The 15,029-nt window shown below is 39.0% G+C and overlaps 1 protein-coding gene across 1 annotated transcript; it reads left to right on the top strand.

Annotated features, from left to right (window-relative positions):
* Positions 1-7,123: 7,123 nt before the first annotated feature.
* On the top strand, positions 7,124-12,935 carry LOC134614924 (keratin, type I cytoskeletal 47 kDa-like). The gene is made up of 8 exons (XM_063459198.1): positions 7,124-7,788; positions 9,071-9,153; positions 9,761-9,917; positions 10,067-10,228; positions 10,318-10,443; positions 11,025-11,239; positions 11,463-11,548; positions 12,475-12,935. Exons 1-8 carry the CDS (start codon positions 7,189-7,191, stop codon positions 12,561-12,563), a joined length of 1,518 nt encoding a protein of 505 aa, XP_063315268.1. The 5' UTR covers positions 7,124-7,188; the 3' UTR covers positions 12,564-12,935.
* The last annotated feature ends 2,094 nt before the right edge of the window (positions 12,936-15,029 follow it).

Raw genomic sequence — 15,029 nt, 5'->3', positions numbered from 1 at the left:
TTGTTAAGCATTTTGTAAAAATGTATGTTTGTGAGTGTAAGTCTGGGAGTGTATGTTTGTGCGTGTGAGTCTGGGAGTGTGTGTGTGTGTGTGTCTGGGAGTGTTTGTGTGTGTGTGTCTGGGAGTGTGAGTTTATGTGTGTGTGTCTGTGAGTGTGTGTCTGTTAGTGTGTTTGTTTGTCTGTGAGTGTGTGTGTGTCTGGAAGTGTGTGTGTTTGTCTGTGAGTGTGTGTGTGTGTTTGTCTGGGAGTGTTGTGTGTGTGTGTGTGTGTGTGTGCGTGTGTGTGTGGGTCTGTGAGTGTGTGTCTGGGAGTGTGTTTGTTTGTCTGTGAGTGTGTGTGTTTGTCTGTGAGTGTGTGTGTGTTTGTCTGGGAGTGTTGTGTGTGTGTGTGTGGGAGTGTGAGTTTATGTGTGTGTGTGTCTGTGAGTGTGTGTCTGTTAGTGTGTTTGTTTGTCTGTGAGTGTGTGTGTGTCTGGAAGTGTGTGTGTTTGTCTGTGTGTTTATCTGTGAGTGTGTGTGTCTAGAAGTGTGTGTGTGTGTTTGTCTGTGAGTGTCTGGAAGTGTGTGTGTCTGTGAGTGTGTGTATGTGTCTTTGTCTGTGAGTGTATGTATCTTTGTCTGTGAGTGTGTGTTTGTCTGAGTGTTTGTTTTTCTGTGAGTGTGTTTGTCTGTGCGTGTGTCTGTGAGTGAGTGTGTGTCTGTGAGTGTGTGTGTGTGTGTATTTGTCTGTGAGTGTATTTGTGTGTGAGCCTGTCAGAGTGTGTGCGCATGAATGTCATCAGTACGTATGTGTGCGTGCACGCGTGCGTGCGTCTATGCACACAAGTGTATCTTGGGGGGGGATCTCGGGTGAGTTCCCACACTTTTTCCCCCAGGACTTGACCCCTGCAAAGGGCTCACATTTTCCCCACTTGAACATTGGAAGGGAAGGATGGGGATCAAGGTGGTGGTCCCGTAGTGTAACTTCTCTTCTATTAGGCTGGGATTAAAGCATACACTGTGTGACCCAGACTGATTCTCACAATGTAAGGATTGCTAGGGCTCACCTCTCTACTCTCTGTTTTACTAAGGAACGCTGGGAGAGGCTGTAAATATTCAGGAAACACCCAGGATCAGGCACTGATCCAGAGCCCAAATTTGGGAGGAGCACTGATGAATTATGTGTCAGATTTTATGTTTAAGAAACGGACACATACATTTGCACAAACACAGATACACATGCTCACAAAGTTACAGTGACAAATACCTACATCTACACACATGACCCACACATGCACAAACAAATTACCCAACACAAATATCTGCACTCATATACAGACAACCACACACACACATATACAAGCATATTGAGATTAATATATGCAGCATGGTCACAGGCATTTGATGAGGTTGTCAATCATTCCGACCCTGTTGCTAGCAAGACATAAATGCTCCTAATTTTTCGGGGTGAAGCATTTGCCCTGGTGCACCTGCTTCGCCCCCCCCCTGGATCCTCCAATGCCCAAGATATAGACAAGAGGTGAGAATACTATGGAAAGAGTTAGACAAGCGAGGCAGGACATGCCATCACCTTCCCTACCAATATAAAAGCAGCACAATTACCATTTAATATAAGAAGTGATATTTAAAGCAAAGAACACTCCAATAGCCATAACTAACACAGAGTGACCTGGCACCATCCCATGGTAAGACATCAAATTCTTCTATTACATTCTGACAACTTACCTGGGGGTGTCCAAGCAGCCATGGTCGCAACAGTTGCATACGCTGAATAGAATAATATATGTCTGATGGAGGACCATTCTGATTGGTTGAGAGCTAACGTTCTCACCAAGTGAGCACAGTCCTGCACAGTGGAGCAACCCAGATTCTACTGATGGAGAAGACTTGATGCAAGAGATACAGATACAGGCATCTCGTGGGACCTAGGCAATTTCTCAAACCATACTAAAATGCTTTGACATCTAACAGTGATGTGCAGTGGTTATAGTGCTTCGAGTGTTCCTTTAAAGGGACATTATAGTCACCAGAATAGCTAAATAGAGTGCCAGTGTCTATAGCCTTTCCTTGCAGGATTTTTTTATGTAAACACTGCCTTTTCAAAGAAAAAGGGCAGCATTCACATTACTGACAAGGTACACCTCTAGTGCCAGTCACTCAGATGGCCACTAGAGATGCTTCCTGGTAATTCAGTGTGGCAGACCTCCCTGCCTCTGGATTACTATTTAAACCCTATTTCGTCTGTTTGTACAGCGGTTGCCGGTTGTACGTATGTTTTCTGCTTGCATTGATCAAAACAAACTACCGAATGGCAGGCCACCCAGCAGGGAAGTGTGCTGCTCGTTAACCTTTCTGCCCTCATTAACATTGTGGTTAACCGCAGACACTTCCAACTCCCGAACAGTTGGCTGGGTAGTCGTCGTTCGTATGAATGAACACGTGGCGGCGGCCATCTTGGACAGTCGAACGCCCAGCGGTGTTCGTCGACAAACACATGGAACTTATTTCGGACACTGCTTCCCACGAACACTGCTGAAATCACCGAACAGAACTGTACCAGATAGTAGACCCATGGAGCTCATTCGTTTCATCGAACGCACAATATACAAGACTTTAACTCCATGGCGATTAAACTACATGTATGGGATCTGAGCGCTGTTCGGTTATATTGAGCGCTCAGATCTAAGCTATTTGGGGATACGTTGAATGTGGGGTTCCATTCGGTATATTGGGAAATATGTATTTTAATGTGTTTTTACCATTACTGTAAAATAGGGATATTCTCTATGCCTGGAGGTAATTGAGTTACTTCAAGCACTTAACCCAATTATCTCCAGGATAGAGAGGAGGAGTTGCACTGTTGATGTGGGAGTGTTTCCATACTGTACTTGTACGTGATTGGTTATTGTAAAAACTGTTTCAGTCTTCCACAAGGTCACTATGGGAGTGTCCCTTGCTGGAAGACCTGCGTAAAAGGCTGACATGTAGCCCCCATTAAACAGATCCTGCTTGACCCTCAACACAGGGATAAAGAACAGCTTTGGCAGCGTTAACCCCTTCACTAGAGTGTTCCTTTAAAATAAAACTATGTACATATTATTGTCCTTGTTTGACCTCCTTGCAGGAAGGCATCTATAGACAGCTACTTACTTACCTCCTGGCAAGCTTACAGTAGACAGCTACTTACTTACCTCCTGGCAAGCTTACTATAGACAGCTACTTACTTACCTCCTGGCAAGCTTACTATAGACAGCTACTTACTTACCTCCTGGCAAGCTTACTATAGACAGCTACTTACTTACCTCCTGGCAAGCTTACTATAGACAGCTACTTACTTACCTCCTGGCAAGCTTACTATAGACAGCTACTTACTTTGACTCCTGGCAAATCTAGCCCTGGTCAGTTGGTCAATTGGTCATTGCTGTCAGATTAACTCACATATGTTGTGCATCAAATTGTGCTTAATCAAAGGCAAATATTTATTCACAAGTATAGATCTTATGAACATTAACTTTAAATGTCATCATTTAGAACTTCTCCCTCCTATGCTCTAGGGCAAATTAAATAAACTGCATCCCATTGAAGTGTCTCTGTAATTCTGGGAAAGAGCCCTTAAACACTTAAATACTTATTATCATGTACAAGTAAGTCCAAGATTTGTTAGAAGAAATGTTGCTTTACGTCTATCAACAAGGCAACTGATTTAAGTAAAACAGATAAAGGAATGTTGTAGATGAGTTTCAACATAAACCACCACGCCTAGTAATTTTCACAGACTGCATAAAATGTTTAAATAATGTATTGTTTTTCTATTGATCATAACGATTATTAGAAATGAGTTAGGCATCACTACGCTGATATAAGTATATTAACTTTTGCAAGGGCGTAACTGGAGCATTTGGCACCCGGGGCGGATCCTATATTTGGAAATATAACATTTTAATGAAATATAGAAATTTTAATGTATTTAGCACCGAGCAGTGTTTGCGTGTTTGAATGTAAGCATGTTTGTATTCCTGGCACTATAGTATACCTTTAAACAAATGGAGCTTTATAGGCAAAATTGGGCTTTGTATAGCTTTGCAGAGAACACGATAGTTAGCCTGTGTATACATTGCTGGAAAAGAAGGGGTTAAAATAATCTGAAAGAATTTACCAGGTAGGTTACACTTACATATCAAGTCCTGAGATACAGATTGTATGTAATAATATGTTTTGAATATTTCCATCCTTACAGGAAGTAGACTGGGTTCAGTGTGCCTGTCCCTTTAACTCTGCAATGTAAAACACTGCAGTTTTATAGAAACTGTAACGTTTACATTGCAGGGTTAAGACAACGTCTAGTGGATAGCCACTAGAAACGCTTCCTGGATTCACATGGAATTTAACTCTGAAACAACGCTTTGCATGAGGGTATCGAGCATCTTGGAAATGTGCATAGGAAAGCATTGATTAAATGCTTTCCTATGGGGAAACTCTAATATGCGCATGGCATGGGCTGTGCATTCGCATTAGGTTCCCTCATCGCTGTGACTTTACAGGAGAAGAAGACCGAACCAGCGCGAAGAGAGCTTAGTGCTAGAATCAGAGAAGTGAAAGAAAGTGTTATTATCCCTTTGATGACTGAACTTGGGGGAGAGACAGAGGGACATTAGAGTGTTAGGAATACAGTTTTGAATTCCTAACACTATGATCTTTATAGATTGCATGACTTTGCCTGTAGACCCACTTTAAAAGTGTGTAGGATTACAGGTAGTAGGACATGAGCAAAATTAGATTTTCCTGTTAACAAAAAACCCAAAACAAATTACACTTCATTTTTAAAGATGGCGCCAACTGAAAAAACATGATACTAATTTGAGATTTAAGTGACACATTGTGGCCAACAGTTAATTGAGCAGTGGTAGAGGTTAACACAGTGAGGGAGTCTACGAGTCTAAGCATGCGTGGATAGGCATAAGGCTATCCTAGCTATAAGATAAGGCCAGGGACTAATGAAAGTATTTCGAAAGTTGGGCAGATTAGATGGGCCAAACGGTTCTTATCTGCCGCCACATTCTATGTTTTTATCAATAATATCTATGTTTCTATGAGCTTTACAGTCATATTAAACCATATTTAAAGCAAGGTTAGATCCAGAGCTGTAATTCTCAGATTCAAAGCAGTTGCAAACGTTTATGATTGATGGTTGCATTTTTTGAACACTGCACAATATTTTGTGAGCACATTTTCACTTAAGTGGCTATATAGCGCCAACAGATTCCGTATTATTAGAGGGGGGATTTAACTATAAATAGGACAATTACAAGAAAACTTACAGAAACGATAGGTTGAAGAGGGCCCTGCTCAAACAAGCTTACAGTCTATAGGAGGTGGGGTATAAAACACATTAGGACAGGAAATAGCAATCAAATAAGGTGGGAGTGAAGCAGAGCTGGAGGGGAGAGTAGAGTGTTGCCCTTTAGGAGACAGCAAGGGACAGGAATGTGAGGTAGTGGTTACTCTTGGAGGCCATAAGGCACTTCTTAAATGCTTGAAGACTAAGGGAGAGTCTGATGGCGGTAGGCTGGCTATTCCATAGGAAGGGAGCTGACCGCAAGAAGTCCTGCAAGCATGGGTTGGCCGTACGGGTGCGAGCAGCGGACAGGAGAAGGTCACAGGTATGAATCTGTGAGGAGATATAAGAGGGGCTAATATTGTTCACTGCTTTATAGGTATGGGTTAGCACTTTGAATTGACTTCTATAGGATACTGGAAGCCAATGTAAGGACTGTCAGAGGTGTGAGGTGTGAGAGGCGCGACTAGAGTGGAAAGATCAATCTGGCGGCAGCATTCATTATAGAGTGTAGCGTGGCAGTACGGCTATTGGGAAGACCAGTTAGGGGAGAGTTACAATAGTCCATGCTAGTGATTACTAGAGCATGGACCAGCTCTTTAGTAGCATGTTGTGTAAGAAAGGGGAAGATGCGGGCGATGGTTTTAAGGTGGACTTGGCATGATTTGACAACAGACCGGATGTGAGGCTCAAAGGTGAGGCCAGAATCAAAAGTAACACCAAGACAACATGCTTGAAAGGATGGGCTGAAATGGCTACCACCAATCTGAAGGGAGAGCGAGAGAGGAGGATTAATATTAGGAGGAGGAAAGACAAGAAGTTCTGTTTTGGAATGATTGAGTTTCAGAAAGCGGGAGGATATCCAATCAGAGATAGAAGAAAGGCAAGAGGTGACACGTTGCAGGACTACTTTTAACACTGGGAATTGTGTTTCTTTTCTGTAAATTCATGTTTTTGCTTTATGAAGTTTGTCATAGGAGGAATAAAGTACAAATAAAAAATAAATTGAAAGGCTGTTCCCCTTATATTCTATTGGAAGGCAGATTTTAGCCCTTTGTGCTAAATAAAATGTAGTGTATATTTTTTTTATTATGTTCATATATTTGACCTGGGCTTAACACAACATGGCCATATGGTGGAACTGAATCCCCATACTGTATTTGTTTGCTGCAAAACAATAAAAAAAATGTATTTTGATGAGTCTGTTGTTCTTTAATCTGTATTATGGATGAATTTTGGTCACTACAGCATCACCATTCCTGCAAAATGTATGTTCTGGGTATTGTCTTTACCATATATTTTACATGACCATACTAAAATAACTTTTACTAATTACAATATTTAATTGTTATAAACTGTGGCTATCGAGGATTGATTGATACAATGAGTTGTAAGAAAATAGCTTTGAAAAAAGGTCTTTTAATACGTTATTTAAATAAAGTAATCGATTGAATATATTCTAGACCATTTTATTAGCTAAAGAATAATCTCTAAAAGACTTTACAAAATAATTCTGTACCCATGATTACATTTTCTGTAATCTGTAATCAACTAAAATGCTGAAAATTTACATTTAGCCAGACTCCACCCATCATCTCAACTAGCATAGCGAACAACCCAAGGGGTAAAGGACTGTAGGGTAAAATTACGCAACTGTATTAATAAGGATAATTGATCTGGGCAAAGAAATTAGTAATAACTTGGCAAGCACTATGCTGTTGGAAAGAAATCAATAAAATTCAGATATGACACACCCTTGGTATCTTGTATAAAAGGATATTGTCTGTTAACATACCAGACTTTCCATAGAAACTGCATTTCTACCTGGAAAGGACCCATTTTGCTTGAACGCCATGTCCTATTCCAGAAAGTCTCAGGGCTATAGCTCAATGTCTTATTCTGGTGGTGCTGGTGGCATTGGTCAGTGTGGCGTAGGAGGTGGTGGTGGTGGCTTTGGTGGGGGATCTGGGTTTGGTGGTGGTTCTGGAGGTGGTTATGCAGGTGGCTTTGGTGGTGGTGCTGGATACGGTGGGGGTGCTGGATTCGGTGGTGGTGCTGGTGGAGGCTATGGAGGTGGTGCTGGCGGAGGCTACGGAGGTGGTGCTGGTGGAGGCTATGGAGGTGGTGCTGGTGGAGGCTATGGTGATGGTGGTGCTGGCTTTGGAGGCTATGGTGGTGGTGGTGCTGGCCTTGGAGGCTATGGTGGTGGTGCTGGCTTTGGAGGTGGAGGAGGTGATAGCCTTTTATCTGGCAATGAGAAGCAAGCAATGCAGAATCTCAATGACCGATTGGCCAACTATCTGGACAAAGTCCGTGCATTGGAGGAGGCAAATGCTGAGCTTGAACGTAAAATTAAGGAATGGTATGAAAAGCAACGTCCAGGAAGTCAAACCGGAGAACCAGGACCGGACTACAGCAAATATTATAAGGAAATTGATGACCTGAAAGCAAAGGTTAGTGACCAACATAATCACATGTCTGTGTATTTCTAATTATTATTGAGATTGCTAATATTTCAAATTCTGGTATCATGAATTATTATTATATTTAGCAGTATGAAAAACGAGTATCCTTTAATAAAGTTCAAAACTTTACTTTCACAATTTTCTATCTTAAATTACTGTGCCACGGTGATATGATGCTTTGCATCACAAAAGGGATTTATGCCAGTCACACCTTTTGGTTTTGAATCACAAAAGTGTGCCTGCAAGCAGAGAGGCCATCTTATTAACGCAGCTCAGAGTTTTCACGCACATGCGTACTAGCTGCCTAATGCTTTACTATGGGAAAGGGGCAGGGCCAGCCTTAGAGATCAGCACTATGACGGAGAAAAGGTATGTAAAACAACTTTTTTCCTCCCTACAGGTGAGGGCCGATCATCTAAACGGCCACCAAGGAACTATAACATTAGTAATACACATTTGTATTCCTAACACTGTAGTGTTCCTTTAACCCCTTAAGGACACATGACGTGTGTGACATGTCATGATTCCCCTTTATTCCAGAAGTTTGGTCCTTAAGGGGTTAAGACTTCAATTGGACTTAATATTGACAAATTCATGGAAAATCGGGACATTTAATCTGAAAAGACAATATGGGTGATCACTAAATGCAACTTAGGTCACAGCCACGTAGTGTCTCCTTAAAATATAGCTTTTACATGTATCGCACACTGAACTAGCAGCTGTTTCCACCACAATTACCGAAATTATTGGTTTTGGGTTCTATAATATTTTTTTTAAGTGTAACATTTAGGTGTTGTGTATTCACCTATAACATGCTAGAAGCACAAATTTTTCACATTACCTTATGTCAGGGGTGCCTAAAATGTGGATCCCCAGATATTGTCAAACTTCAACTCCCATGGTGCTTTGCATGCTTTCAGAATGCCATTAGTATGACAAAGCATCATGGAAGCTGTAGTTGTAAAACATATAGGGGATCTAACATTTATGCACCCCTGCCTTACATTTTATTTTATTGTTTCAAATAATAAAACTTTATGTTCACTAATATTCTGTGTATGTTAAACGTCATCATTAACACAAAAAATGAAATACATTGTGGCAAAATAAGGGATACATTTAGATTTTAAATTTAAATGTAGCTTTTCCTACAGTTTGTCCTTATCCGTAATCACATGGTCTTCTGTTAGAACTACGTACATGCTAATAAAAGTTAAATACTGAATGAAAATCTATTCTATACACTCTTTTCTTTTTTTTTTTTTTGCAGATTCTAGCTGCAACCATTGAAAACGCCAGCATCATTTTGCAGATTGACAATGCCAGGCTCGCTGCTGATGACTTCAAACTTAAGTAATTTTCTTTTATAAACTTTTTTTAACATTCCTGAAGCGAGATTGTCTCACACTTTTTTGCCTCGTTATAGAGATCTCAAAGTGTGTATGATTACTACAAGCTTCAAGTGATTATAAACAATAAGCTATACTTAAATGACAATACATCCAGATTGTCAACAAACTAAATGGTTTATTCACTAAACAGTCCATCGAAAAAATAAATTGCACATTTTAGGCTTCAATAGCTGATTTGGAAAATGTATCCAATTCATCTGGTCAGTTGAGCAGTTTGGTTTTCATTTCACTACAATTAAATGTTTTGTTTTTTGTTTTTTTTGTTTTTTTTTTATTAACAGTGTATAATATTGTTTAATGATTATAGGATTTTGGTGATAACCAAATTGCACATATGACAATGAAAAACTGAGATTTTTCCACAGTGTCTATTATTTCTGACATAGACATGTGACATACCTGTACTTTTGTTGAGAATACATAATTATAATAACAAGCCGGTCAGCCTTGTTCTGATTGAAAATGCCCAGATTTGTAATTTTAATGACTTTAAATGTTTGCAAGAAGCCAAGCGAACCAGTAATTCACCACTTATGTTATTTTTACAGATATGAGAATGAGCTAAGCCTTCGCCAATCTGTAGAAGCTGATACTAACGGTCTTCGCAGAGTATTGGATGACCTCACTATGACCAAATCTGACCTAGAATCTCAGTTGGAAAGTCTTACAGAGGAACTAGCTTATCTCAAGAAGAACCATGAAGAGGTAAGATTTGTTCATTCTTTTTGTTGGTAACCGATGTATACAGATTCTCGTACCTTAGAGATATTGTATTAAAAAGTAAATTGCTTATTGCCTTTTATTATGGTATAGTGACAAATGCAAAATTAACAATAAGCTATTAAATCTTCCAGGAAATTAAAGGTTCACAAGAAACGTCAGTGGGTCAAGTTACTGTTGAAATGAACGCAACTCCTGGCATTGATCTGACTAAAATTCTAAATGACATGAGAGCTCAGTACGAAGCCCTGGCTGAGCAGAACCGCAAGGAAGCCGAAAATACGTTCAACCAAATGGTCATTATCTTTATCTAGTAGTAGACTAATTGCCAGATAATTTTCATGAAAATAAATAGTAATTGGTCATGTATTTATTCCCCATATAGAGTGCTGACTTAAAAAAACAAATAAGCACAGATGCGGGGCAGGTTCAGTCCAGTAAGAGTGAGTTGTCAGAACTAAAGAGATCGCTTCAGTCCTTGGAGATCGAACTCCAGTCACAGCTTGCCAAGGTACAGTATGAAGAAGAGACAATACTTGACCTGACGACTTGACTTGTGTAGGCTTTCATGTTGGCATAAGTTAATTGGACTGAGAGAGTTTAATTAAGAGAGTAACTTTACGTACATTCTAGCTAAACAAAATCATCAGGAAAAAGTTGCCACACAATGTTTTTTTGGCGTGAATCATTCCTAATGTAGCTATTTCCCCCCAAAATATAATTACGACTTGCAGAACTAATAGATATTGACATTTCTCCATGGTTCTTCAGTATGTGTCCCATGAGGTACAACTAAAACAGATTGAGTAATTGTGCAATGAGTATTTGTGAAATATATGTGTAGTTTCAGGAGGCATAGATCTGATATGGACAGTTGTTGATTCCAAGATAAATAAATTGTCCTGTAAGTGGTGATACGAGATCTGTGCCGAAACTCGGCAACCTTGAAACAACCTTGGAAATGTTTTTGTATGTAATTAACTAAATCATTAAATTGGAAATACACAATTAACTTTAGGCATCACTAACAACCACCCTTAATATTACTGTTATTGCTGTTTCATAACCATATTTAAAATTTATTTCTGGCAGAAAAAAGGACTGGAGGACACACTCGCAGAAACGGAAGGTCGATACTGTCAACAGCTGTCGCAGTTACAAATAACGATTTCTGGTATAGAGGAGCAAATATCCGGGCTTCGTGCTGATTTGGAATGTCAGTGCTCAGAATACGAACAGCTCCTGGACGCCAAGACCAAGCTGGAGGCAGAAATTCAGAAATACCGTCAACTCCTAGATGGTGAAAGGTAAGAATGGGCAGTGGTAGGTTAAATTGAATCATTGTAGACATCTTTTAGACTTTAGCAGATACACATTGAAGGATCAATGGTTCATCTGCCCAGTTATTACAGAATTAGATATCTGCTTTATTTTAGATATATTTTGTTTAATTTAAAATATTTATAAAAATAACATGTTCGTTTGATTGTCTTCGTTAACGGTTTATTAATTAGACAATTCTAATCACAGTGGAATCGGCCAAGGCAGTGGTCAAGGCAGTGGTCAAGGCAGCAGTCGGAGTGGTCAGAGCGGATCTAGTTCTGGATCCCGCAAAGGTAAATCTTTTTGAGTACAATTACGCTGGAATCGATAGAAACAAATATATGATATTATTAAGTATTATTTAGTACAAAAAGTGCTGAAGATGAAAAATGTAGTAAGTCAAATCATACATTAAAATATTATTTCACTATTTAATTGTAATCGGAATCAAAATCACAAACAATGACAAACATCACAGTCTAACACACTTTTAAAGCTAAACTTCGCGAGCATGTTTATCAGTGTGCCGTTGTGCATTATGTTGCAAATATCCTGTAAGTCAAGTCTCATAAACAACAAAAATATATAAGCCCAGTACCAATCAATCCAATGTGCCCAGCAAGTCAAATGGCCCCCACCCCAAAAAAAAGCTAATCTAACAATATAGTGTCTGTAGATAAAATGGTCAATTGGAAATAAAAATGCAAAAAAACAAAACAAAACTCAAGACAAGTAGTGAAGCATGCAACATTTAGTAACGTAATTGTGCAAGAATAGAATAATTAGTCAAATATATACCTATCCTAACAGAGTGTGGAATTTGCAAACAATATTTTGCACATCAGCCATCATAAATATTCAAGACATAAAACCTGTTGTAACATGTAATGGTAATTAGATACAAATTAAAAAAAAAAAAAAAAAAAACATCTCTAACTATCTATCTTTCTATCCATCCATCAATCCAACCATTCATCTATAAATCAGTTTGTCCGTCTGTCTGATGTCTGTCTCTATCTGTCTGTCTGTCTTTCTCTCTATCTATCTCATAGTAATATAATTAATATGAGATAGATAGACAGAGAGATAGACAGCATTGATCAATTTTTTATTTATTTTTTTGTAAAAAAAAAAAATATATAGGTTTGAAATCTACATTAATATAATTGTTTAGAATGTATTTTGAATTACTATTGGCATCTTCTTCTTTTCTTTTTAGATCCACAGACATTCACAAGAACAAGACAAATCATTGATACGTACGATGAATTCGGCAAAGTAATTTCAACCCATACTGTGGATAAATAACTGCTGTGTCCGTAACAGCTATACCCTTCAATACAATATCTGCTCGAGCAAAATGGGCTCCTACCAGCTTCCTAGATCTATATTTTCTTCTTGTAATGGGACTGGGTTAGACTGCACAGTTGATGACATGGGGTATACATGTGTGTAATCATACACCTAGTTTTATTTGCTAATGCTCCAATCATTACTTGTTTTGAAAAAAAATGTTTTCCTTATTGGCTGCATGTTACACACATGTACACGCAACGGCCATACTTAAAATCCATGTGGGTTTTTTTCTCCTGTAACATTATATTGGTCCATGTTTCAAGGCTCACTTTATTTTCCCCTTCTGTCTGCTTGATTATCAAAATAAATATGTTTTGCAATGTACATATTGTCCACTTTTTGTGGCTTTTCCAGTGTGTTAATTTCTTTTTTTATTTTACAACAATATTTTTTATAATTTATCAGTCGCATGGGTATACAGTAAATCAATATCCAATCTCACAGACAAAGCTTGGAGGAAAGATTAGGCAGGGGGGATATGAGAGAAACATTTAAATACATAAAGGGAATCAACACAGTAAAGCAGGAGACTATATTTAAAAGAAGAAAAACTACCACAACAAGAGGACATAGTCTTAAGTTAGAGGGGCAAAGGTTTAAAAATAATATCAGGAAGTATTGCTTTGCTGAGAGGGTAGTGGATGCACGGAATAGCCTTCCAGCTGAAGTGCTAGAGGTTAACACTGTGAAAGAGTTTAAGCATGCGTGGGATAGGCATAAGGCTATCCTAGCGTTGCTGCCGCCCAGGTATGATAGGAGTGAGCGCAGGACTTTTCTTTTTGTATTTGTATTCACTTTTTGTATCACACAGCTAGGTTACAATGCTGCCGCCCATCCCATGTGTTCCCTATTAAGGGTTAATAAGTATATAGGGGTGTATATAAAAAAAATACCCCTTTCTGTCTTATTAGAGATCTTTGCCAGAAGCTCAAGGAAGCAAGTTGAAGGGTTTAGAGTAGGACCCGTCTAGGGGGGTCTGCCTTGACGTTGGCAGGCGGGCATTCCCTCCAGTGACCATTGGAGTAACTAAATGACCTCCATTTGTTTAAATATACATTGGGACTAAGGAGAGAGCACAGGTAACTTTTTCTTTGGTTTTTACTATATGTATTGAAGCTAATGTGTACTGTGGTCGTTGCTGCCGCCCAGAAGTGATGGGAGGGAGCGCATGACTTTCCTTTTTGTAAGAGGACATAGTTTTAAGTTAGAGGGGCAAAGGTTTAAAAATAATATCAGGAAGTATTGCTTTGCTGACAGGGTAGTGGATGCATGGAATAGCCTTTCAGTTGAAGTGGTAGAGGTTAACACAGTGAGAGAGTTTAAGCATGCGTGGAATAGGCATAAGGCTATCCTAGCTATAAGATAAGGCCAGGGACTAATGAGAGTATTTAGAAAATTGGGCAGACTAGATGGGCCGAATGGTTTTCACCTCCTGTCATATTCTATGTTTCTATGATATTTGCCTTTTCAGTTTCAAATGTGATTATGATATTATGATAGTTTCATGAATCTATTAATTTAGCTTTTCCTTAGTTTGAATACATGTTCTGTGCACATCCCATATTTACTAAAATTGGAATTTCAAATAATAGGCAAAACAGTTGAGCTAGGAAATTACCTGAGTTAAAACACTTTTCCAAATTCATTCAGTTTCTTTTTATGCCAAAATTGCCAAATTGGAAACATTCAGTTAGTTGTTAGTTTGGCCTAAAATATTAGAACGTTAGAAACTCCCTTAGAATTCACTTTGAATCCTCACTTTAGTGAATTGCCCTAAACTGTCAGAATAGGTAAGTACACTTTAAATAACATTAAAAGTTAACCATATCCCGACCGCAGACGTATCAGGTACACCTGACAAAAAACGGTCTTTAGGGACCGTGGACGTACCTGATACATCCGCTGCAAATTTGAGCACTGGAAGCGATCGTGATCACTTTCAGCTGCTCTATGGGTATTTGATGATGCCTCAATGGCCAAAAAAAAAGTTGCCACCTGGATTTAACTAAGCAAATAGCTAAGAGCCTCCTATTGGATAGTTACTGCATGAGCGATTATGTTTCAGCTGGCAACAATTGATTTAACCCCAACTGATGCAATGAGTAGCTTCTCATTTCTTAAACAACCATGTCGAAAGACACATCCCGTGGTCATGGAAAAGACACTTAAGTCATTTCTGTAGAACAGTGTTCCGAACTTAAATTTCCACATTGGAAAGTTTGTATAATTCAGCTTTGCCACTGTAAATTTCTTATCTAACCCACTTTTCCAATTTTCCAGTGCAGTGTTTTATTAGAATTAAAGGGACACTATAGTCACCAGAACAACTAAAGTCCTTTGCATTTGTTCTGGTGAGTATAATCATTCCCTTCAGGCTTTTTGCAGGAAAATGCAGTGTTTACATTACAGCCTAGGGAT

The sequence above is a fragment of the Pelobates fuscus genome, chromosome 6 (genome assembly GCF_036172605.1).
Source record: "Pelobates fuscus isolate aPelFus1 chromosome 6, aPelFus1.pri, whole genome shotgun sequence".
Classification (NCBI taxonomy): domain Eukaryota; kingdom Metazoa; phylum Chordata; class Amphibia; order Anura; family Pelobatidae; genus Pelobates; species Pelobates fuscus.
Note: the sequence above shows the minus strand (reverse complement) of the source record. Positions and strands in the feature narration are given on the sequence as shown.

Coding starts and splice junctions, on each gene's coding strand:
- LOC134614924 (XM_063459198.1), top strand. CDS start 7,189: ATGTCCTATTCCAGAAAGTCTCAGGGCTATAGCTCAATGTCTTATTCT. Junction 9,154..9,760: donor GCTGATGACTTCAAACTTAA/GTAATTTTCTTT, acceptor TTATTTTTACAG/ATATGAGAATGAGCTAAGCC. Junction 10,229..10,317: donor AAAATACGTTCAACCAAATG/GTCATTATCTTT, acceptor TTCCCCATATAG/AGTGCTGACTTAAAAAAACA.